Below are 24539 nucleotides of genomic sequence, written 5' to 3' on the forward strand. Positions count from 1 at the left end.
GCAAGGCCACACTTCCAGGAAGTGGGTGACCTGGAAATAGAAAGTTCTCACAGATATCTGTGGAGATCCCCCCATCCCATATGAAAGGGAATCATTTATTTGCTATCTATTTGTGTATTTTTCTAATAATTTTTGAAGTAGCCAATATGTGTGGAAAGTAGTTCTGAACAACTGTTGAAAGGATACCAATGAAATACAAAATTTCTAATTGTTCAGGTAGTTTTAAATATTAAATGACATACATAAATGCACCACTATTCTCTTCATCAAATAGCACATAAATACCATCTTATCATTAAAATATGTTAATCATTAGAGCTCAGTAAAATGCATTTTCTTATCAATATCATATAATAAATTTGTAACTATTGTGTTTCAGAAAAAAAAGACCATCAAGAAACACAAATGTATGATAAATATCCATATCTAGACCTATTCTTCACCAGATGTTACTCTATTAAATTCTAATATCACCCTTATTATGCATCATCTCATTTGTAACATTATTTCATGAAACTAAACAGGCATCAATAACAACTACATAAAAATACCTACTATATGTGTTTCTGGTTGATAAATTCCAGCAGGTTCTGGTTTGTTCTTGGGCAAAATTTTCTGATTGGTTTTACACAACAGGAAACCATCTACCAGGGCAAATTTCCCTAGTCACACCGAGTGCTTTACTATTTTCTTAAACTGTTTTTAAATAATTAGTAAAATCTGCAGAAAATTATTGTTTAAAATGTTCATTGAACAACTCTCATGTGAACAAAAATATGGGCATCATACTCACTGGGCTAAACTTGGTGAAAAAAAAAATTCAGTAGGAACTTATCCATGAATTAATGTAGAAAACCACCAACTCCTTAAATAAATACTAGATAATAAGGGTCAAAGCTCTTAGGTTTGGCTAGCAATTACCTGCCATATAAACTATATATGTATTTTTTACTTTGTATATGAAGAAAAGAATGTGAATGCATTATGATCATTCTGTTTAATCAAAGGCAATAGATGGCTACACTACATAGATAACAATCCTCTTCATGGAAACAATTGAATCAGATCCACTGAAAATTCAAGCATTTTAGAAGTGTTGATTATTGTGTTTTTCGTGAAATGGTTTTGGTTGAAGGAATAGGTCTCCTGCTCATGAATGATTAGGAACCACTGCCAAAAAGAATAGAATTCAATGTTAAATTGTGTGATGAAGACTGTGAATGTGAAGTAATGCTAAAGAAGGTGGAAGAGGTAAAGCAGGATTAAAATTGTCAGAAAAGAATTTTGGAGAAGGTGAAAATTAAGTAAGACATTGAAAGGCAGGCAAAATATGATTAATAGGTGTCCTTTCATTCAGGAAAGGTCAGAGGTATAGATCTAAAAAATAGGATGGTGGTATTCTCAGTATTGAGATGTTTGAGTAGATTTTGCTATAAAGGAAGAACAGGACACAGGTAAGTCATGGATGATGTTTGAATTCAGGTGAGTTAACAATTAGCAGCAGTAGCAGCACAACCACCTATCCATTAAGTGTTTGTGTTTCAGCCCATATACTAAGTGCTTTTACATGGATTATCTTATTCCACCCACATATAAATTCTTAGCAGCTTATGGATTAGGTATCAGCTTATTCACTTATTAATATACTGATTAAGTTTTGGATTGGATACATATTAATAAACATTAGTAGATACCCAGATTCACTATTAAATTGAATATACAGTGATTTTTATTATTTTGTATTATTTACAAGGCATGAACAGTAAACTAGTATTACAACACACTATTTTTTAAAGAAAGGTACAATCCTCTGCAAAATTCAGATGACAAAGATAACTGATGATTGAAAGAATAAAGAAATTAAAATAGGACTACCATGGTCTTTTAGCCAAATGGCAAAGTGGATAAACACTGAGCTTCTTGCCTCCCATAACCACATCAAAATTACAATTAAATTATAAAAAAAACTATCCTTGTGAATTACCTCACAAGGTAAGCAGAACTCTTATAACTAAAGATATAAAGAAGAAGCCACCTGGAGATTGGTAGGAGAGGCAGAGACTAGAAATGGGCTGGTCCATGCCCATGTATGGTAGTGAAGAATCTGGAGAGATATCTTGGCTGTGAAGGTCCCCACTGAAAAGCAAGGGGTCCCAGCCCCAGCCTGGGTTCCCCATCCCAAATTATCAGTGATGGAAATGGAAGTCCCCACAATAGCTGCTGTGAAAACCAGCAGGTAAGACAGTGGGCTGCTGTAGATCCAGACACCTTCTTAGCAATGCAAGCACAGACTCACTCACAAACACTCTCTCTAAGCTCCAATGAAAGAACAACAGACCAAAAAAGCCAAGGACATATGAAGAGGAACTGAACTGTCTGGCTTCAGAGTGAGGGTTTCAGGGACAGCTTGCTCTGGGACTACAGTGGAAGTAGGCACCATTGTGCCTTGGTTGAGCCCTCCCTCATACAGCCTGCAGGCTCAGGCAGAAGTGCTGGCAGGTGCCATTGTTCACTCATTGAGCCCTACCCCCAACTCAGCCTGAAGGTGCAGGTAATTGCTAAGTCTGGGTATCCATCAACCTGGCTAACAACTTTCACCATGACCTGGTGATTCTCTGAGACTCCATGCTATCTGATTTACAAACCACACCTGAACCATTTTCACAGGTGAATCCCAACAAGTGGCCAGCCTGGTCTAATACTGTGGAATTTCTTCAGATCTTTCAGAGGTCCATAAATCTCATGACAGCTGGTATCAGCGTGCCGTTTACCTCTTGTTAAGTGGCTTCAAGCCCAGTACTGGAGACAACCAGCCTTGGTTCAGGGGAAAAAAAAAAACTTCTAAGCCCAGCAGAGATAGCTAGCAACTGCAGAACACTTGGTGGTTCCCACTAGGTGGTCCTGGGCCAGGCACAGGCAGTGGCTGACCTTGGTCTGCACCAGAGCCCCTCCCAAGAGGCCTCAGGACAAACAAACCTGTGGATGGCTTTAGACCACACCAGATTGCCCCCAATTATTATCACAAATGACAGATCCAATGGGTGGACTTGATAGGTAATGAGTCCTTCTAAAGCAAATCAAGCTCCATGAGGTCGGCCCACCCACATAAGCTTATTTGTGGTATCCTGGTCAGTTCTTACAGCCAATTATCTGAGGATTAACCCCACCCAATGATGCTCTGACAGCATATGAGACTCAACTACACCATGAGAGCACACACAGCCTACACAAGGGACATCCCTGGAGTACACAACTCAAGTGAGAAAGAAGGCTGCACCACTGGGTCCCTCAGGACACATACCATATAAGGCCACTCTGCTAATACTGGGGAGTCATAGCAGATCCACTTAATACATAGAAACAGGTGAGGGAGGAATCAAAATGGGAAAACAAAGAAATGTCCCAAATGAAAGAACAGGACAAAACTGCAAAAAAAATAACTAAACAAAATGGATGTGAACAATCTACCAGATGCAGTGTTCAAAACACAGGTGATAAGGATGCTCAGTGAACTTAAGGGAAAAATAGATTATCTCAGTGGGAATTTCAATGAACAGACAGGAAACATTTTAAAAAGAAGATAGAAAATATAAAAAAGGACAAGTCTGAAATGAAGACTGCAATAACTGAAGTGAGAAATACATTAGAGGAAATCAATAGCAGATTAGATGACGCTGAGGATCGAAACAGCAATTAGCAATTCAAGGTAGCAGAAATACCCAATCAGAATAGCTAAATGAACAAAGAATCCATAAAAGTAAAAATGGTTTAAGGATCCTCCAGGACAATATTAAGATTACCAACACTTGCATCATAGAGATTCCAGAGAGAGAGAGAGAGAATTAAAAAAAAAAAACCTCTTTTGAGAAATAATGACAGAAAACTCTCCTGATCTGACAAAGAAAGTAGATGTATAAGTCTAGAAAAGTCAAAGTCCCAAACAAGGTAAATACAAAAAGACCCACATCCAGATACACCATAATTAAAATGCCAAATGTTAAAGACAAAAAAAAAATCTTAAAAATTGCAACAGAAATGCACTTAGTTACCTAAAAGGGAGCTTTCATAAACTGTCAGCCGATTTCTCTGCAGAAACTTTTCATACGAGAATAGATTGATATGGAATATTCTAGGGACTGTAACTAAGGTTACCCAGGAAAGCTATAATTTGGGATTGAATGATAAATAAAGAGTTTTTCAGACAATAAAAAGAAGGAGTTCAACACTGCCAAACCAGCATTACAAGAACTACTAAAGGGACTTCTTTAAGAAGAAAAGCAAAGACATTTAAAAAATATGAATAAGGAAATTTCACAAAGAATAATATTCTCACTGACAAAAGCAGGCACATAATGAAACCAGTGAGTCAGTCAACAATAAAGCTATTACAAAGGTTCAAAGGTAAAAGCTGGAAGATCTCATGTAACTAAAACAGTAATTTAAGGGATACACACAAACACACACACACAAAGAAGTAAAAACTGACAAAAACATAAACTTGAAGGAGTACAAATGGTTGTGATTTTACTGTTCAAACTTAAAGTAACCATAAACTTAAAATAGACTGCTATAAACACAGCTTGCTATATATGAAGCAATGGTAACAGCCACAAACCAACACTCTATAAGAGATATGTGATAAATAAAGAGAAAGGAACCCAAACACAACATAAAGTCATCAACATACAAGAGAAGAGAGCAAGAGAATAAGAAAGGAAGATAGAATAAACAGATAAACAATACAAAATAATTAATAAAATGGCAATAACTACATACCTATTAATAATTACTTTAAATAAATGGATCAAATGCTCTGATCAAGAGGCGAATGGATAGAGAAGAGGTGGTACATATATACAATGGAATATCACTTGGCTATGAAAAAAGAATGAAATCATAACATTTCTGACCAAAGGGGCTGGCCTGGTGGGCATTTTGCTAAGTGAAATAAATTACACAAAGAAAGACAAATACCATATGATATCACTTATATGCAAAATCTAAAAAGCAAATAAAGAAACCAACAGAACAGAAACAAACTCATATATGCATAGAACAGAGTAAGTGTTGTCATATGGAAGTGGTTGGGATTACTGGATGAAAATGGTGAAGGGATTAAGAAGTACAAATTGACAGTCACAAAATAGTCACAGGGATATAAAGTACATCTTAGTGATTATTGTCAGTAATATTGTAATAACTCTGCATGGTGTCAGGTAGGTGGAAAATTTATCAGGGGGTCACCTTGTGGTATAAAATAATGTCTAACCACCATGCAGTACACCTGAAACTAACAATATTGAATATCAAAAGAGTGACTTCCTGATTTTTAGCCAAGTTTCCAATATTTTTTTCTTTTGCCTTCTTTTCTAACTTTCCTCTAATCATCCCTTCTGTTACTCCCACAACTGATTCATGTCCTTGTGCCTTAACAGACAAAAACTTTTCTTCTATGGGAGCTTCCAAATAAATATAGATTGAAAATTAGTCAAAAATATTAGTCAAATCACACACTATCAACTCTGTTAAATGTATCTCAGTTAACAAACGATCAGTTCTCAAACAAATGTTGTTTCTTTGAACATCGTCAAAGTCTAAAGTAAACATTCTGTATACCTTCCAAGTGCATAAGTCTGCTTACTTGCACGAGTTCCAGCTTTTGGATAACTACTGCACCTTCCACAAAGAAATAATGTTTCCATAACTGTAAACTGGCAAATATCCCATATATGTATGGAACACACACACACACACACACACACACACACACACAAACACACCCCATTTAGGGGATAAAAATCATTGCCTGAATTTGTGTAAAATCCATTAATATTAATTTGCCAATTGCTCTTTTTCTTTTAATTGATAATTTGCTGTTTGTGTGAGCTGTCAGTTCCTTTAAAATCCCCATTTCTTCATTGCTCAACCATGCAATCCATAGACAGCAGCTATATTAATAACCTCTCAAAGGTGCAGTGCACTGATACTGCTATTTATGCTGCTGTCTGGAGAAAAGCATATTTATTCTGTCCAAGCACCCATGAGACATGAAAACTATTCTTTGTTCAGACTCACAGTATATAGTCATTTCAAAACTTCAATTACTATTTCAGCATGTTCCCTCCATTACCATTGCCAGCACCACAGCCAGTAATTTCTAATAGCAAAACGTACTTTATAAACCATACACACATGCACCCTGCATGCAATGAACAAATAAGACTATGTATAAATGATTAATATCTGCAGGAAAATGTAAAATTTAGGTGAAATAATATCAATATATAAATCTTGAACATGCAAATTTTATACCTCCCAGCTAATAACAGATGACTCTTGAATGATGAATATATGTATATTCATCATTCATGTATATACATTCAACATTCATATGTATATTCATCATTCATGTACAAATAGGTATTTATATATCATTTATCTTATAAATGAAGAAAAATAATCATATATTAATATTTGATAAATATATCTTGATATTCAAGGCAGTACAGAGCTATTTTTGTACTATAGCATTTATGAAAAATAAAATAATGTAACAATTCTGCCTTTGAATAATTCACAATTAATATTATTCATTCTTTTTATTGAATTGAGAGGACTGAATGAAAGAAGATGGTTTACAGCCTCAATCTTACTTTATGCAGACCTTAAATTCCATGATCTAGCAATCACTTCTCTTCTTGTTCGAGATTTTGTTTCTTCGTTAACATCAATCTTTTTTCTTAAATCTATTCTCTATATTCCCATTTTTTATTTTCCATAAAAATGCACACACCTAATGAAGCAGAACACTTGGATCACACCATTTTAAAAACAAAATTTTCAATATACTGTCCCTCATAGCTATAGCTTTTCTTGAGTGGAGGACACCATAAAAAATCAACCTTATACAGTTAAATGTTGTTTTCATTGTTGGGATGAAAGTAACTGCCATTACACTTATTACTCAGTGTTTACTTTATGAAGAACAATGCAATCTATTTCAGATCCAAAAGCCAGGAACAAAGTTTGCTTTTGTTCTGCCATTCTTTTATTTGTGTTTCACGTACACTGGTTTTCATGTAAACTGGTCAGGCTTCCCTATTTGTTTGGCAACTCTCATATTTGTCCAACATGTAAAACATTCTTAAAAGTTATTTATCAACTTGTACGTAAACTTTTGTAACTATTTTACCTTTTTTCATTATCCCTATTTCAATATTTATTTATGTTCACACTATTGCACTATACCTCATTTTGTAAGCCTTTCAAAACCAGAAGAATAATGAATAAACATCTACCTCTCAGTGGGAAGTTGTACTTAAACCTGGGAAAAATCTAGATTCTCCTTCTTATTCTGAGTTGCCATTGCCAAGTGAGTGGAATACACCTGTTGCTTCCATTTTATCATGTTCTACTCTCCCCTTAATATTTTAAAACCTTTCTCTCCATTCTACAGATAGTCTTACTACAGACTTTGCCATTTTTTCAAGTATTTGAGCTTAGAAAAGTAACTGGCTCTCTCTATGCCTTGTATTCCTGATCTCTAAGATGGATATGAAAATGCTTCCATCAGTTTGTTTTGAGGATCAAATGAGGAGTATGGGAGTGGTGAACCATGCCTGGCACAAATCACGTGCCTAAAAAGTGGTTCTGATGATGACAGAGGTGTAGTAACAGTGGATAATCCCCCATACGACTTGATTTTTCAGTCCCGTCATACTTCTAAAAGCATGAGATTTTTCTAGTCTCATGGGCTTACACATTCATCTTTGACTCTATCTTGCCACTTTCCTTTTTTCTGTCTAGCCAGTTCTCAAATAGTTTGTCTCTGTCCCTTTACTGTGGCTCTCAAGTGTGTCCCTTCTCTGTCCCTCTGATATCACCCTCATTCTGTCTGACAGAATGTGGTGAGTTAATGGAAATGTCCTCTGAGGAAGAGCACTAACAGGATGATGAGTACTGAGACACTGAAAGATGCAGAGACATCATAATTACAAATAACAACAACAAATAAGCAATGAAGGAGCCAGGAGGCTAGGAGGAAGAAGTGTTCATTTTCAAACACAGCTTAATAAAGTTGAGGGAAGAAAGGGGGTTCATTTAATTTAGATGGAAATATTTATATGTAGAAAAGGGTTGGAAGTAAATCTCACCTTAGATTAAACATTTACTAACGATAGAACCTGTGCTCTTCATCCACTGCCACCGACATCACTGGTATTGGACGCATAAGTAGTTAAAATGCCAAATCAGGCAAGTAGAGATAGAATTATGGTTTAATAAACTCCTAACAACCAAATCAATGCCTATACAAGGCAAACTGTGATTCAAATAAAAAAAGGCCAACAAAATCATCAGTGCCTTATATTATATCTTTTATGCTCCAATCTGTTGCTATATGATTGTCAATTTGGGAACTCCTTGGAAACCTAACATAGTGGTCTGCATATTACAGATTTTCAATAAATATTATTAAACACATCAGCTAAAATTTCCTTCAAGACGACATTACACCTCAAAGATTTAATTAAAATTTATTCTCTGTAGAGCAAATGTCAAACTATTAGAATGTGTTAAGAGAACATTTTTATTTCAAAGACTTTTCTTTACCTTTACATACAGGTCTGTGATCACTCCAAGCAGCAAAGACTTCAGCTATCCGTTGGCAAGTGATGCTCTTAGCGCCCTGCAGGACATAATCTTCATCACAAGAAAACTGCACAGTTGATCCAAGGCTAAAATTGAACAAAGGATTAAAAGGCAGGATTAGAAGCATATAACATGATGATTAGGCTCCACTGCTACTGGCACGGTCCAACAGGTCAAAATGTTCCATGGTGACAGAATCTTCCTACTGTGAAAAAATACATTTAAAAATGATTTGAGCAAATATATAACAAAAGTCATAAACAGATGAATCTATCGTAAAATGATAACATGCAGATACTAGTAGGGATTGTATAAAACTGTCGTTGAGTTTAATTATCTTGTTGTTAATTGTAGAAGCCAAGATTAAATAACTGATCAAGTGTCCCATCCTAAGTAGGTAGCAAATATGAAGCAAAAGATGGACTTCCTAACTTGCATCCCAGTGCTTGTGTTCCTGCCACATCAGAGTACTTCTCTAGCACGTGTTCACATGTGTACTGATTTGGACATATATTTGCACATCCGTTACTTTATGCGTGTTTACATATATTTAGGGCTGCAAAACTGTGCTGATTGTTCACATAAAATTCTTCCACTTTTTACTATCTACCCTATTGCAATTTGGATTTTACTTCCCTTTCCACTAAAAGCAAACTTACTAAAATGACCATTTTTAAAGACCCTAATTGATAAAGATAACAAATGCTTTTTTCTAAAATAAAAAATTTACTGTGAATTTTCTTTCATAAAATCCTCAAACAGCAATTCACCTGCAAAAAAATATATATATTCCGATTTCTTAAACATGACACAAAAAGGCCTCTGGCAGGTAAGTGCCTGGCAACCTGCACACCTCATCTCTAAGCCAGTGCCATACATAATGGGTGTTTCTAGCAGCTGCTAGTTTCTACCCCTGTCATGCTGACTGTTCTTGCCCAGAGGGCCTTCCCTGTGGCCTCTCAGCCAGCCTGTGCCTGAAGAGCTCCAGTTCAGTCCCTGAGCTTATCACACAGGGGATTGCATGGTCACATTTGTGCTGTAAGAAAAATATCTCTGGAACAATGTGGAGAACAATTTAAAAGGAAGGCTATTAGACAAAGGGAGGCCAGTAAGAAAATACCTCAAGTAATTTATGCCAAGTGTTGGCAAACCATGTTCTGCGGGCCAGATCTAGTCCACTGCCTATATTTGCACAGCGCAGGAGCTATAAATCGTCTTTATACTTTTGAACATTTGAAAACAACCACAAAAATAGCCTATTATGAAGTGTAAACATTACATTAAGTTCACATTTCAATGTCCATAAATAAAATTTTATTGGAACACAGCTATCCTCCTCTTTCATTGACATAGTAACCTATGACTGTTTTCATGCTACAGTGTCAGGGTTGAGTAGCCACAATGGAGACTCTTTGGCCTAAAGAGTATAAAATGTTTACTATCTAATCCTTTGAAGAAAAGTTGACCCACCTCTTGTCTAGGCTAAAGAAGATAAAAGACCCAAAGTAATGGGTGGCATGGCAAAGAACAAACAGATTCAGTATAGAGAAAAATGTAGGCACTCAAATCTACTTCCCACTGGAATAATTTCCTTTCTCTCTCTCTTTTTAAAAAAATTGGTTTTACTTTAAATATAACAGGAGTTTATAAAAGTGTATAATAATGCACAGTTCATTGAATTATCATAAATTAAACACCCATATAACAAGAGATAGATTATCTTGATAGTTTTCCTGGACTTCCAATGACTCTAAGTTTTATTTAGATTACCCTGCAGCCTGAGCAGCCTTACAAATTTGCCTAATGCTTAATTCTCTTTTTTTACTTCCCCATCTCTGTAAGTGAAAACTCTATCCTTCTAGTTGAAGGCCAAAACAGTGGAGTCATTCTTCACTCATCTTTTTTCTCTTATTTTTCACATCCACCCCATGGAACAAATCCTGTTTAGCCACACCTTCAAAACGAAGAGCTAAGATTTCTCACCCCCTGCCGTGTCACCACCATGATCTGAGCCACCACAGTTTCTCATTTGTGTTACGCCATTTGCTCTGTGTTGGTTTCCTGTTTCTCTTCTTGACTCCCTGCAATCTATCTTTAAATAGTGTCCATAGCAATCCCTTTTTTAAGTGTTTGATCTTATTTATTTATGCATTATTCTTAGAAGACCTCATTTTTGACTGGACTCAGACTGAGAGGTAGAAGCTCTCAGAGAGGATAGCCTACATCTCCGGGCAATCTGTTCTTGGTGTTTTTCTCTGGCCTCCTTCATCCTCGTGGCCAAAAGTTTAGCCTATTCTACAGTCTCTTCCTTATTTTTCTTAGGATGTTGTTTCTTCAAGGCAATATGCTGGCATTTGTGTTGCAGACACGTAGGATAACAAGACACTGAATCTTGGGTGCTTTGGTCATAGATTTCATACCTTCTTTGTTGAGGGGCTTTAAAACAACTCTTTGGTGGACTTCATCTTCTGTAGAGAGGCTGAAAAATTTGCAGATTCTGCTAGCTCTTTTTGGACCCCAGGCAACAAGGCACAGTAGTATCTGTGAGACCAGGAATATCTTCCTCCCCCTTTTTTCACAGTGACCGAGTTGAGAACATTGAGATTGGCATCCACAGTGCAACCCCCAATGGATTTGTACTTTCACTCCCCAGTCTTCCTTGGTCTGTAATAGGAATGCCCCTTGCTCAGCAGCAGGCAGACACGGTCATGGGTTGAGACACTCTGCTCATGGGAAACCTTGTTCATTGTTCCCTCCACTGATTTGAACCACATAACCCTTCTATTCTTCACCCAGAGCATCAGCAGCCACTTCTGTGGCCATATGCTTCTTATCAAAGGTACTAAGCTTGCATTCATCATCCACTTCAATGAGTTTCTGGCAACCACAGGCTGGGAAAGAGATGTTCAGCTTCATCTTGAAACAGCCAAACACCTCTGAGGCACCACAAGAAAGAGAATTCCATGGCAATCTTTTTAAGAAAATGGCTCAAATTATGCCATTCTTATGCATCAAACCTTCTAGTGCTTCCCCATTTCACTTAAAGGAAGCACCCCTGTAAAGGCCTATGTGGTCTGCCCATACTAATTCTCAGAATACATTTCTTACCACTTTCTCCTTCAATCTCTGTGCATTAGCCACATTGACTTCTTTGCCCTGGTTTGAAAATATTAAGGATCCACTTGCCTCAGGGTCTTTACACTGCATCTATATTAGTCTGAAAAATGTTTTATCAGGAGGTGCATATCTGTTACATCCTCATTTCTGATTTTTCTTCACATGTCATCTTATTTGTAAGTTCCTCCTTGACTATTCTCTATAAAACAGATACTCCTATTCCATAGTCATCTTCTACATTATTTCCTTCACAATATGATACATCACATAATTATCCATCTGCTTGTGTCCCTCATTGTACTAGAAAAACTCCTGGCACTCCTCTGTTTTGTTTTCCAACCTATAATATGTATTCTAATATACAGTAAATAAATAAATGAATGCATGCATACATAATTTTTAGAGTGAATAAATGCTCTTTATAATATATGTAGTAAACATGAATATGTATTTTTAATAATACAAATTCATTATCTGAAATGGCTTAATCCAGACATAACATATCCCTGTAACTGGACAAAGTTACTCTTGGGTAAAGTACTTTCTCAAGACTATTTAAATGGCTTATAACCCACGTGCACTCACCTCCCACCTACTGACACATTTGGTGCATTCCAGTAAACAGCAAAGAAAGTAATGTGATTAGAGCATAGAACATGAAGAAGACGGGGTATGAAATTAAGTTAAAAGAAGCAATTAGAGAGTGGGGTCAGATCATTTATGAATTTGTAGGCCACAGTAAGGATTTTAACCTTTATCCTGAGGGAAATAAGCAGTAATTGCAGGACTGAGAGCCAAAGAAGTGATATTGTGTAACTTCATGTTTTAAAGTGATAATACTGGCTGCTGAGTAGACAATAACCTGTAAGGGGCAAATGTAGAATCAGAGGGAATAGCTAATAATCCATGGCAGCAACCCTAGCTCTCACAGAGATGATACTATGGTGACTTGTACCATGAGGGTAGTTTTCAGAAACTAATGATGGTAAAACTTTTTTTTCTTAGAATGCCTTAGCATAGGCCTGACCCACAGAAGTAATTTTAATTACTGTGTTCTCACTAACTTAATGAATTAATGACTCTGTAAAGGTCACTCAGTTTGTCACAGATGATTATAATATTCTTGTTTAACCAGGCTCTTCTTGCTAAAAATAATAAATTTCATTTGTAACAAGTGTTTGAGCTTGTTTCTTTTGATTATAGCCAATGAATTCACATACTCCGAAGATAGACAACTGGCAATAAGTGCATTGCTACTATACCAAAGACTGGCCAGTGATGGCCTTTGCATCAAACACTCTCCCTTCTACTCAAAGATTAACAATCTCAACAATGTTTTCTTCCTTCAGTGCACTGGGGAAGTTAGTTTAGAACTGCAGTTAATAGTTTCAGCTGCAGAGTCGGAGAGATTTTTCAAACCCCAACTCTTCCTTTTTTAAGCTGCATGGCTTTGAAAAAATACAAATTTCTCCAAGCTTCCTCATTGGCTATGATCACATAATGAAATATAATTTATAAAGTATGTAGGGATGAACACATTTTGAACACTAAATTATCTCCCTCACACTGGAAATAATTATGAAAGTCATTAATTTCTTCCCCACTATTGACAGAAAGACTCTTTGTATGATATCTGCATATATCACCATCCAGGATCACAGCTAAACTTCAACACATTCTAGACTGAAAATACAAAAGTACTAAACGGCACAGAGAGGACAAAAATCAATGAAGTAACCAGACTTTTCAGTAGCACACAGGCTCAGTAATATCTAGGTAGTCAATATCTTGAACAAGTGCACCATTTCCTTTTTATGAACTGATTTAACATTTGAATCAAACTTAAAGACCACTACCAACTAAGTTTCATCAGAAATATGTATTTCTAGGAAAGTAGTTACATGGTAGAGACAATAAAGGAAGATGAGCTGTACCTACTGTAATTTCTCTGTCATTACTGAAGACATAGCTAAATAAAAGCCCAGCTAAATAAAAGCTTCCACCTTAATAGGTTACTCAACCTGATAGCATATTCCAAAATAAATGATTGAACACATTTTTAATTTCATTATCAAATCATCAATCATACAGTATGCAATAGCATAGTTTGGAAAACAAATGTTAATCTTCACCATGATTATGCATGTCTGTGTTAAAGTGATATTTTAAAAAAAAAACTATGGTTATTATTGCAAAGTATACCATAATGGCAAAGCTCTCAATGAAAAAGATATGAATTTTCAGAATATATAATATGTTCCTATTTTTACACAAGACAGCTAATATAATTATATATAGATAGATATATAAAGGAATATAATTATATATATATATATATAAAGGAATAAAATATGAACTAATATAGAGATAGGAAGGACAAATCATGATGGTTGGGCCACAGAAGGGGATTTAAGAGATAAAGAACAAGGGATCTCTAGGGTATCAAGAGTGTATCAAGAGTGAATTTGGGCTGCTTCCAAATTTTGGCTATTGTAAATAATGTTGCAATGAACATAGGGGTCCATATATTCTTTTGAATTAAGGTTTCAGTTTTCTTTGGATAAAGATGAGTAAATTAAAAAAAAGCTGTGGTACATTTACACAATGGAATACTACCTGACCATTAAACAGGAGGAAATATTACCCTTTGTGACAGCATGGATGGGCCTCAAGAGTGTTATGCTAAGTGAAATAAGCCAGTCAGAGAAAGACAGTATCATGATTTCACTCATGGAATCTAATGAACAAAATAAGCTAACAAACTAGAAAAAAACTCATAGATAAAGAGAACAGACTGATAGCTGTCAGAGGGGACACTGCTGGGGGTCGGATGAAAAGATGAAAGGACTAATAAAAAAATTAAAAGCACTGACAACAATACAGTGATTACAAAAGGAAAAGGAAGGCGGTGGCAGGTTGGAGAGAGTAAAGTGGGGATAAGTGGTGATGGGAAGAGATTTGCCTTGGGGTGGTGAACACACAATGAAGTGTGCAGATAATGTGCTGTGGAATTGTGCACCTGAAAGCTTTATAATTTTCTTAACCAGTGTCACTCCAGTAAATCCAATAAAAAAGAAAACAAAGACTGAAATGTATTTAAGTATATTTTTCAGTTTGTGTTTTTGTTTGATTTAAATGTATGATAATGTCCTGGATGGTGCAGAAATTCCTCACTTAAAGCAGTTGTATATTTTTCAAATGATCACTGTACAGGTAGAAATTAACCAGGCATGAAGAATGAACTAAAAATTAAGCAATCTGAAAATAATTTCTAAAGTAAAAAAAAATACTAACCATGCAGAAAATAACAAAATTACCGTAAAATACCAGTTTAATATCTTTGAAACTAAAATGATTCTCTAAATGTATTTACATTGTTAATTTCAAAAATGATTTCACTGCACAATAGAAAATCCAAGCTATTTTTTGCTGAAATAATATTTGGAGTTGAACATTTCTACAATATGATTTTTCCCATTTAAAATTACACAAGTGATTTATGATTATTATAGAAAATGTTGAAATGAAGATTAGCAATAAGGGGGTAAATATTACTTTAAGCTCTACATTGTTAACATATTTTAATGTAATTCCAGAATTCCAGTTCTGTTCATATCTACATTCATAGTTTCAACCTCCCTTCCTATGAAAATGGAACAATTGTCTCTTCTAAGAGAAGAGACAATTTTTCTACCTGGTTTTGGATTTGTGCACCTCTCCTTCTCATCACTTGTGCCATTAATCATTCTTTCTCTCTCATGAATATTCAACCTTCCATTTTAAGCTGGAAGCTAAAGTGGCATTAACCCCCCTATTAGGAAGTTGAAAAATTACATGTTAATATAATTTATTCTAAGGAGATGATAAATTACCTTATTTTAAAATTATTTTGTTTCTGGTTCTACATTTTATGATAAGTTGTGTAGACATTTTAGAAGATTTTCAACATACACCAAAACTTTTCTTCAACAGAGAATAAAAGATGTTCTTTTGACATGGATTGCTCATTCCATTGTTCTTATAAAATTAATGGCATTCCTCTACAAAGATAGTACTAGCAGAACTGAGTCTATGTTAAATGCAAGGACAATCTAACTCAGTATTCACACACCTTCATATTTCAGTCTAATCTAAAGCCTTCTTTGCACTGTTGGTTATGAGCAGGTTGGATATTGTTTCTGTGCATCTTGGTTTGTGCAATGTTAAAAGCCATTCAGTACCTCAGTCAACACTGAAACCAGCTACCACCCTGTTACTCTCCAGCAAATCGGCCCTTTATGCACAATTTATAGTATTGCTAGATAGCGGTGTTGCTTACTGTCCTCACCTCTCCAATACTTCTTTTCACTTCAACTTAAATCATATCGCTAGGAATAAGTCCTACTACTTATGGCTTTAATTCATATATTTATATACTTCTATGAAACAGCACAATAGGTTGAGAAATGGATCAATTTCAAATGGGGTAATATCTGGGAAAAAGTAAAAAACACCAAAGGAATAGATTACTAAGAAAAATAACAACAACGGAAGAGCACTAGGTATTTTTTTTTCTTTTGTTAGTTTATTTTGTTCATTAAATTCTATGTATGAGTGAAATCATGTAGTATTTGCCTTTATTTGACTGGTTTATGTCACTTAGTATAATAATCTTGGTGTCCACCCCTGCTGACCCAAAAGGTAATATCCCCTTTTTTTTATGGCTGAATAGCATTCCATTGTGTAAATGTACTACAATTTTTTGTCTACCCATCTATTGATGGGCACCTGCCTGCTTCCAAACATTGGCTATTGTAAATAATGCTGCAATGTATATTCAGTTGCATATAGTCTTTCAAATTAGTGTTTTGGGTTTCTTCTTAGGTGAGCACATTAATGTGGATTTTTGTATTGAGAACAGCTCTTCATTAATTAAATAGTTAACTAAGGAAAAGCAAAAGCCATTAAAATAGTTATAATTCTATATATTCAGAAAAAAATGTAGAATGATTATTATCGCAAGTCCTTTAACTTCCAAAGTTAACTGTGCTTAACCCTTCAGAATCCTTGAAAACCCTTGCTTATTACATCTGACAAATATATCAAGATTTTAAAAGTCAGTATAATTGTGAAAAAAGACATCTTAAGTTGTTACTTTATCTTGATATTTATTGTTTTTTCTCTGGAGTCTACAAAATACATTCTTGCCACTGGATGCTATCTTTTCTTTGGTTGTATTTTATTTACATCTTATGTTCAACATTTCCTAGATCAAATTGTGTCTTAATTGAACATAATTTTGTTTTATAGATGTTTAACCCTTGATAAATGGCGTTTTTACATTACAAGTGAAATATCATACAGCTCCATAACCGTGTTATAAAGTAAGAAAAAAGGTACAAGGTAAAATAATGATATTCTTCAAAGGAAAAAAATAAATTAGTAGAGTACTTTTGACTATTAGCAGTGATAAGAGTTAGGAAGTGACATAATATTCCAAACAATCACAATATAAACAGACACTTAAGAACCAAAATAAAGTATATTTAAAAATCTAAACAAAAACTTTTTTAAAGATTTTATTTATTTTTAGAGAGAAGGGAAGGGAGGGAGAAAAAGAGGGAGAGAAACATCAATGCGTGGTTGCCTCTCACACGCCCCCTACTGGAGAACTGACCTGGCCTGCAACCCAGGCATGTGCCCTGATTGGGAATAGAACCAGTGACCCTTTTGTTTGCAGGCCAATGGTCAATCCACTGAGCTACACCAGCCAGGGCTCTAAACTCAATTTTTCACATTCAGTTTATCAACATTATAACACACTGAGGAAAATTTCAAGTAGATTGTATTAGATTATCTCTAGTTGCGTTATAGCTGTAACATTTCATGAATCAATATGTTTTTTTATGAAAATAAATCTGCCAGAACAAATACACCTCAAATATTTCATCATGTTTTTATGCTGTTGTAACTCTAATGAATAAAGAGCATCTAACTTTTAAGTTTGGTGTGTTTAACTTTTAAACCATTCTCATTTAACATAAATAACTGTGCTATAAGGCATTTCTTCTAATATGTATACCATAAAATTACATAATCTTGATTAAAATAAAAATCTAATTAATATTTCTTCTTGCAGTAAAAATAACTTTCCAGTAAAAACTAAAACTAAAAACAAGAAATAGTGGTTTAATGGATGGTTGGCAAGTCTCAGTATCTGCTGTCTGAATTGTAGAGAGTGATATGGAAATTACCAGGTAACTTCTGAGGTTTACTTCCCAGGGATAAAATTCAGGAAGGCTATAATAATAGCTATTGTAATGAAATACAAATAGTTATATAAAATATATAAATTGGTCTATGGATTATTTTAACTTTAAAAGAAAAATAAGTCCCAAGCATTCTACAAAGGTAGGGCATACACAGACATTATAGCTCAGCTAGGGATTACATGTCTTACCATAATTGTTAGGGGAGACATGTCCCTGGGTGTATCACCCTTCCCTGCCTCTGTGCTCTCTCTCCTTCAACTATGAAGTCATCTGGAGATTATAAAGCATGGAACTGGAGATTTACAAATCACCTGTATCATATACTCTTATCATCAGAAAAAGTCAGAGAAGAGTTCCACATGATTTCTACACAAGTAGAAATGAGTGAGTGAACTGCTACCTTAAAGCTATTGATTGTATTTGAGAAGTTAAACTTAGAGTAACACAATTACATTATTTTAGATTTTTTTAAAGAATTTCAAATTCTGTCATGATCAAACTGGTGCCCAGCATGTCAGATTAAGAGTTCAGAAGTGTGAACTGGTGAGGCGTTAAAGATGGTTTTGCACGTTGAATACAAAGTCTGGAGCTGAGGGAAATCTACAGGACAACCCCACAGACAGCAGACAGGCAGACAGAGGTACACCAGGATAAGGCAGGCTGGTGTAGATGCCGAGCCTGGAGAGACTGGCTGGCATTTGCAGTGTGGTTACAAATACCACAGCGTTTGCCTGGACTCTGGCAGCAGATGCAGAAGTAGCTAAGCATTCAAGCAACAGGTATTAGCAAAACACAAAATACAAGTGCCAGCAGTCATTTTACACTAGATCATTCTCTGCCTTTTCTCATCGGCTAAAACAGCAGTTTGCCAACTGTGTTGGACATGCCAGGTTCCCGCAGTGAACGGACACACTGGGGCTGGAGTGTGCTTCAAATTTTTGAAGAAAACACAGACATCTGTCATTCATTGTGCAAATTACTGGCTTCAGACAGTTCAGCATTAGATCACTCTGTTTCTTTCACTGACATCATGTGTTCACCAAGCTGGATTTTCAGTAACCGCTGTGATAAATAGCTAGTACCACACCCTTTCACTGGACCAGGAAATGAGAGTGGTGATATCCAATCTATTTCCAAGTTGTGAGAAGTTACGAAGTGCCCAACAGTGCCAAGTCATTAGAACATAAAACTTTAAGACAAACTACTTAACAGATGCATGTGTTAGGTTTTTCTTTGGGCCTGGGGAGATGTGAAAACATGACTGAAATATTAAGAACACTGTGATCCTAAACTACTGGGAATTTTTTATTGTGCTAAAACATTATACTCCATTTTACAGGTCTGTTTCTTTTTGTAGAGCATTGTTTTTCAAAATGTGTCCTGAAGGGGGAGGTGGTTACTTACTCAGACATACTGACCACACTCAAATGTCTAAAGGTGAAGATTAAGAAACTGAATTTTTATACTGAAATTTTTAGATAATTCCAAGCAATGAAGAGGTTTGAACATGAAAAACTTAGTGGTTAGCTGGGAATATGGGTCAAGTGGGTATAGCAATAAAGCAAGTACTTGGTGTGAATATATTTTAGAAATAATAGCTATTATTAGCCATCATGTGAAAAGCTCTACAGAGGTTATATATTGCTTTCCAGATAAAGTGTAAGATCTCTGGGATATAAAATAAGGGGCCACTCATGATCTGGTTGCTCCCTACATTTTCAACCCTCTCTTCTACAATATGCACCCATCTTCATCATGGTGACTGACCTCTGTGACCTCTTCTCTCTCACACACACCACACTCTCCAACAGCAGAATTCAGATACAAACTCCTGTCCTTCAAATCCAAATGCCATGATTTTCACTTAAATGATAAATTAATCATTTAATTTCCAAATGTGTTCTCTCATGTTATCCAATTTGACACTTGAAAATGATGAAATGTCATTAATAGTAACATATGAACAGAATTTATCTGCTGTAGTTGTAAGTCACTGTGCTTTCATCTCCATATTATTAGTTATTTTTAAACATTTAAATTAAAATATACTTTAACAAGATAATGAAATTAACAATTAAAAATATTACCTAAAGTCTGATCCAACTCTCTTCCCATTTTCTGGTTCCCCTGGGTCTGGACATAAATTGGAAGCTGTTTTAATGCCACCTTCATTTACTGGAACAACAGAAAAGAAAAAGAAAGAATCAAAATGTATATAATTAGAAAATTAAGGATACTAATATAAAAATTTATATAAAATGTATTCTTATATTTTGTTATTAGAATTTAAATATCAAAAGTTAAAATATAATTCTATAACCCAGTAATGAATACAAACATTTTTTTCTATTTTGGATCTACAAGTAATTAAGTTTGATATTCTAATTCATTGCCATATTAATATGAATATTAACTCTTCAACAGTGAACACTTAATTTTTCATTACCATCAAAATTGTGAAATTCCTGGAAATGCATTCCCAGGGTATGGATGCCAAAGTTTCTATTATTATTGGCAGTAAAGAAGTCATCAGTTCTAATAATGTCAACTGGGTACCTATTATTGTTAAAGTTGCAGTAGAAAAATAAGGCCTTATGAAAAAAGTTCAAGGTTATTAGTATTTCTTATATGGTCTTTAACAAAGCAATTTCGTCTACAATGCCAAAGTAAAACTATGCTGCAAATTACCTAGTATGTCCTAGAATTATAACAATAAAAACCAAAATAATGGCTTTACCTTCTAGCAATTTTCATGATGTTTTACTTAGCCATTGTACTCACTCTCAGTACTTTTTCAGAATACCCAGTTAACAAAAGATTAATTAATATGTTCAGTAGATGTGATCACATTGGATAAATAAAGTCCCAAGGTAGAATTTTTAATGGGAAAATCATTAGGCTAGATAATTCTGAAACATCTGAGTGATATTGTTTTATAAATTCAATTGCATAGTAAATTAAGAATAACTACTATTTTGCTCTTTTTGTAATTACATTTTATTGATTATGCTATTACAGCTTGTCCCTATTTTTCCCCTTTGTCCCTCTCCACCCAGCCCCCCCCACCATTCCCTCAGACAACCCCCACACCATTATCCATAGGTCATGCATATGCGTTCTTTGGCTACTTACTCCCTTCACCTTCTTTCATCCTTCATCAGTTTAACTGTTTTGGCTGTGAGTGGTAAAAATATAATGTGATGTCTAGATGATGTGTTATGGAGTTGTACACTTGAAATCTATATAATTGTATTAACCAGTGTCACCCAGATAAATTTAATTATTTTAAAAAGAAAATAATAGGGTCTGAATAGATATTTCAGAATGAAAAAAAATAAAATTAGCAATGGTTCCCATCTTACACTATGGATTATAATCACTATGGAGCTTTTCTTTTTTAAAGAATAAAGATGAATATGTCTACCTCTAGATATTCTAATGCATTTATTTATACTATGGTAGAATCCTGGACATCACTTTTGTTTGTTTATTTATTTATTCTTAATAATCCTCAAGGTGATTCTAATCTAAAGCCGATGTTGAGGACCACTGGATCCCTGCATCATTTGGTAAAGACTGGTCAATGTGCTGAAATCGATTTATCAGATAACAGGAGAGCTGGACTGTCGGATCATGGCCCAACAGTCATAGCTTTAACAACAATGTGACATTTTTAATTCCATATTAAATTGTACTTTTGTACTCATCATTCTATAAAAAGCACCTTCCTAAATTGCCCTAACTGCCAACTTTATTACACATTCATGGGTCCCTGCAAATTCTGGGATATTTATGCATCATTTGGTCTGTTGACTTGCCATTTCATTCCATTTACCTCTCTGACTGTGCATGAGAGTGTGTGTGTGGCTATTCTGTTACTTTGGCTGATATAGCATATAGGGGCGCAAGTCACTGACCCATGTTATCCAAATTTTATATTTCCTTCATAGCCTGAAAAATTACCTCTTTGTTAATGACTCCAAATCTATGGCTTTGTCATCTTTTTCAAGTTCTTTTCTTGTCCTTTCAATGACTTAAGAAACCAAAAAAATCCCTAATGTCATCTCATGTGCCTGCTCATATTCACCCTAATCACAGATGCTTTTATGACTCTATTATCATTCATCTCCAGACCTTCTTGAGTGATAGAGGATGAAACTCTATTATCATTCATCTCCAGACCTTCTTGAGTGATAGAGGATTACCATTTAGTCACCTATTATTCTAGGTTTCTAGTATATCTATTGTATTTCCCACTAGTCATCACAACACATCCACAACTCAAGTCCAACCGATTCTTCATCATCCTGCAGTTTCACTGGCCAGCCCTCCTGACCCCATGCTTTGTCTCCATGTCTCCATGTTTTTCCTTTCTTCTGAATATCAAAGTCCTATTTAATTTTCAAGACTCATCTCAAGTACCATTTTTTTAAATAAAATACAATCTCCCTTTTTCCCAGATTATTCAAATCCCCCTTTTTACATGATATGGACAATGTTATATTAATTTTAAAATCATTTTATCATATTATAAAAGAGTAATTTTACATTCTTTAGTCATATGTACAAAACATCATGTCCCTGATAAGGGTAAAACATAATTATTTTAATATACCCACTATACCTAAATAGGAGTTAGTAACTTCTCATTAAATATGCCCTAGTTATTTGATTAAACTATATCTTGTATATTGTTTTCAATGAGACATGTATTTTTGATGGGAGGCACCATCTTTCCTATTTTTAAATGGCTTTTGTAAGTATTGTAGTGCATATTATTAAAATGTGACTTTTGAACATGGGATGGAGATAAGGAAAATAAGTGGCATGACTACACTTACCTATTTTATTATATTATAATATATAACAGATTATACTTTAACCTAGAAGTACTCTATGAACACAGTATTAAAAATAAAAATAATAAAACATTATTTTTTTCATTTCATTATTGCTTCAAAATGTGAGTCTAAGCCCTGGCTGGCATAGATCAGTGGATTGAGCGCGGGCTGCGAACCAAAGTGTCTGAAGTTTGATTCCCAGTCAGGGTACATGCCTGGGTTGCAGGCCATGACCCCCAGCAACCGCATATTGATGTCTCTCTCTCTCTCTCTCTCTCTCCATCTCCCTCCCTTCCCTCTCTAAAAAAATAAATAAATAAAATCTTAAAAAGAAGTAAGTCTAGGCCATATCAATTTTTACAATAGCTAACACTTACATAGCACTAACTATGTTATCAGGAGCCATTTTACACTGACCTTACATGCATCAAATTATTTAATCTTCACAACAATCTTAAGTGTAGCTACTAATATTATATACTTCCTACAGGTGAGGGAACTGAGGCATGGAGAGGTTAGAAATGGTTTCAAAGTCATAGTGATAGTTAATGCTTTACTAGAGGTTTAAACCTTGGCAGATTGATTCAAGGAATTCCACTATTAACCCTTTAGCCCTATATCCTGTCTAGACATCTCAGTAAGAAAAAACAGCATCATTAATTAAAATTCAAAACACATTCAAGACATTTCATTTTAAAATGCAGAGAATAATTATAAAATTTACCATTTTCACTTAGTTAATCCCAGGTTTTTATGATTTCAATTGTCAAATTATTTGTGTCTATTTGAAGCTGTCCTTTAAATTGCTGTTTTTGAATATCTGTGATATGGGGAAGACTTCCCAATGTAAAATGTAAAGATAACAGAACACCTCTGTACAATACATGTATTTAATGTTCATTAATTAAAAACATTTACAACAAAAAATAAAGGATAAAATGTATAATCATTTATTTCTCTGATATTTAGATGTTTTATAATTACCCATAGTTAATGATGCCAAGAAGTTCAAATGAATTTACTACTCATTTTAATCAGCAGCTTTCACTATATAATGCTATTTAAGCAATTGAGCACATTTATCACTTTTACTTCTTTTAACATGAGTAGTAACTTGCAGAGTGTTAAGAGCCTATGCATTGCTTAAAAGTTTAAATACATGGACAGGGTGATGTTTCTTGAAAAGAGCATCATTATGAGGGAACCCTTTTGCTCTGATCTTTGGGATACTACTACTACTACTACTACTACTACTACTACCACTACTACTACTACCGGGGTCCTTTCTCCAGACGTCTATGGGAAAAAGAGAAAGGGACAAAACTGATAGCATTTAAAAAATTAAACAGTCATTTCACATATCATTGAAGTGTCTTTATTATATATGTTTATAAAATATGCTACAGAAATCTTAATTTATCATATCATTGTATGTTCTAGCTTGAAAACACTATACGATTAGTCAACATAAAAATATGGTATTGTTATTATAAGCAAGTTATCTCAGTCTTTTAATGTTATTTAGTATATTGTCTACTATAAAATAAAAATAAGTAGATTTATACCAAAATTCACTTCCACATTATTTTATACAACTAGTTACACTGCTGCATTTCTTAGATTTTTTAATATTAGATTTTAATATATTATGTCTCCTTATTAAAGAAACAGTGTTTTTGAA

The 24539-nt window shown here is 34.7% G+C and overlaps 1 protein-coding gene and 1 pseudogene across 3 annotated transcripts in view; both read right to left on the reverse strand.

Annotated features, from left to right (window-relative positions):
- Positions 1-24539, reverse strand: part of CSMD3 (CUB and Sushi multiple domains 3) — an 891194-nt gene that overhangs the window by 510529 nt on the left and 356126 nt on the right. For all 3 annotated transcript variants that reach the window (XM_045861257.1, XM_045861256.1, XM_045861255.1), the window contains 2 exons: positions 20105-20192; positions 8611-8735 (listed from right to left, as the gene is read on the reverse strand). In XM_045861257.1, the coding sequence (XP_045717213.1) occupies positions 8611-8735; positions 20105-20192 (213 nt within the window). The remainder of the gene's footprint in view (positions 1-8610; positions 8736-20104; positions 20193-24539) is intronic.
- LOC123833150 lies at positions 10817-11565 on the reverse strand (annotated as a pseudogene).

This window comes from Phyllostomus hastatus, unplaced genomic scaffold (genome assembly GCF_019186645.2).
Source record: "Phyllostomus hastatus isolate PE091 unplaced genomic scaffold, TTU_PhHast_1.1 phas_scaffold_21, whole genome shotgun sequence".
NCBI lineage: Eukaryota > Metazoa > Chordata > Mammalia > Chiroptera > Phyllostomidae > Phyllostomus > Phyllostomus hastatus.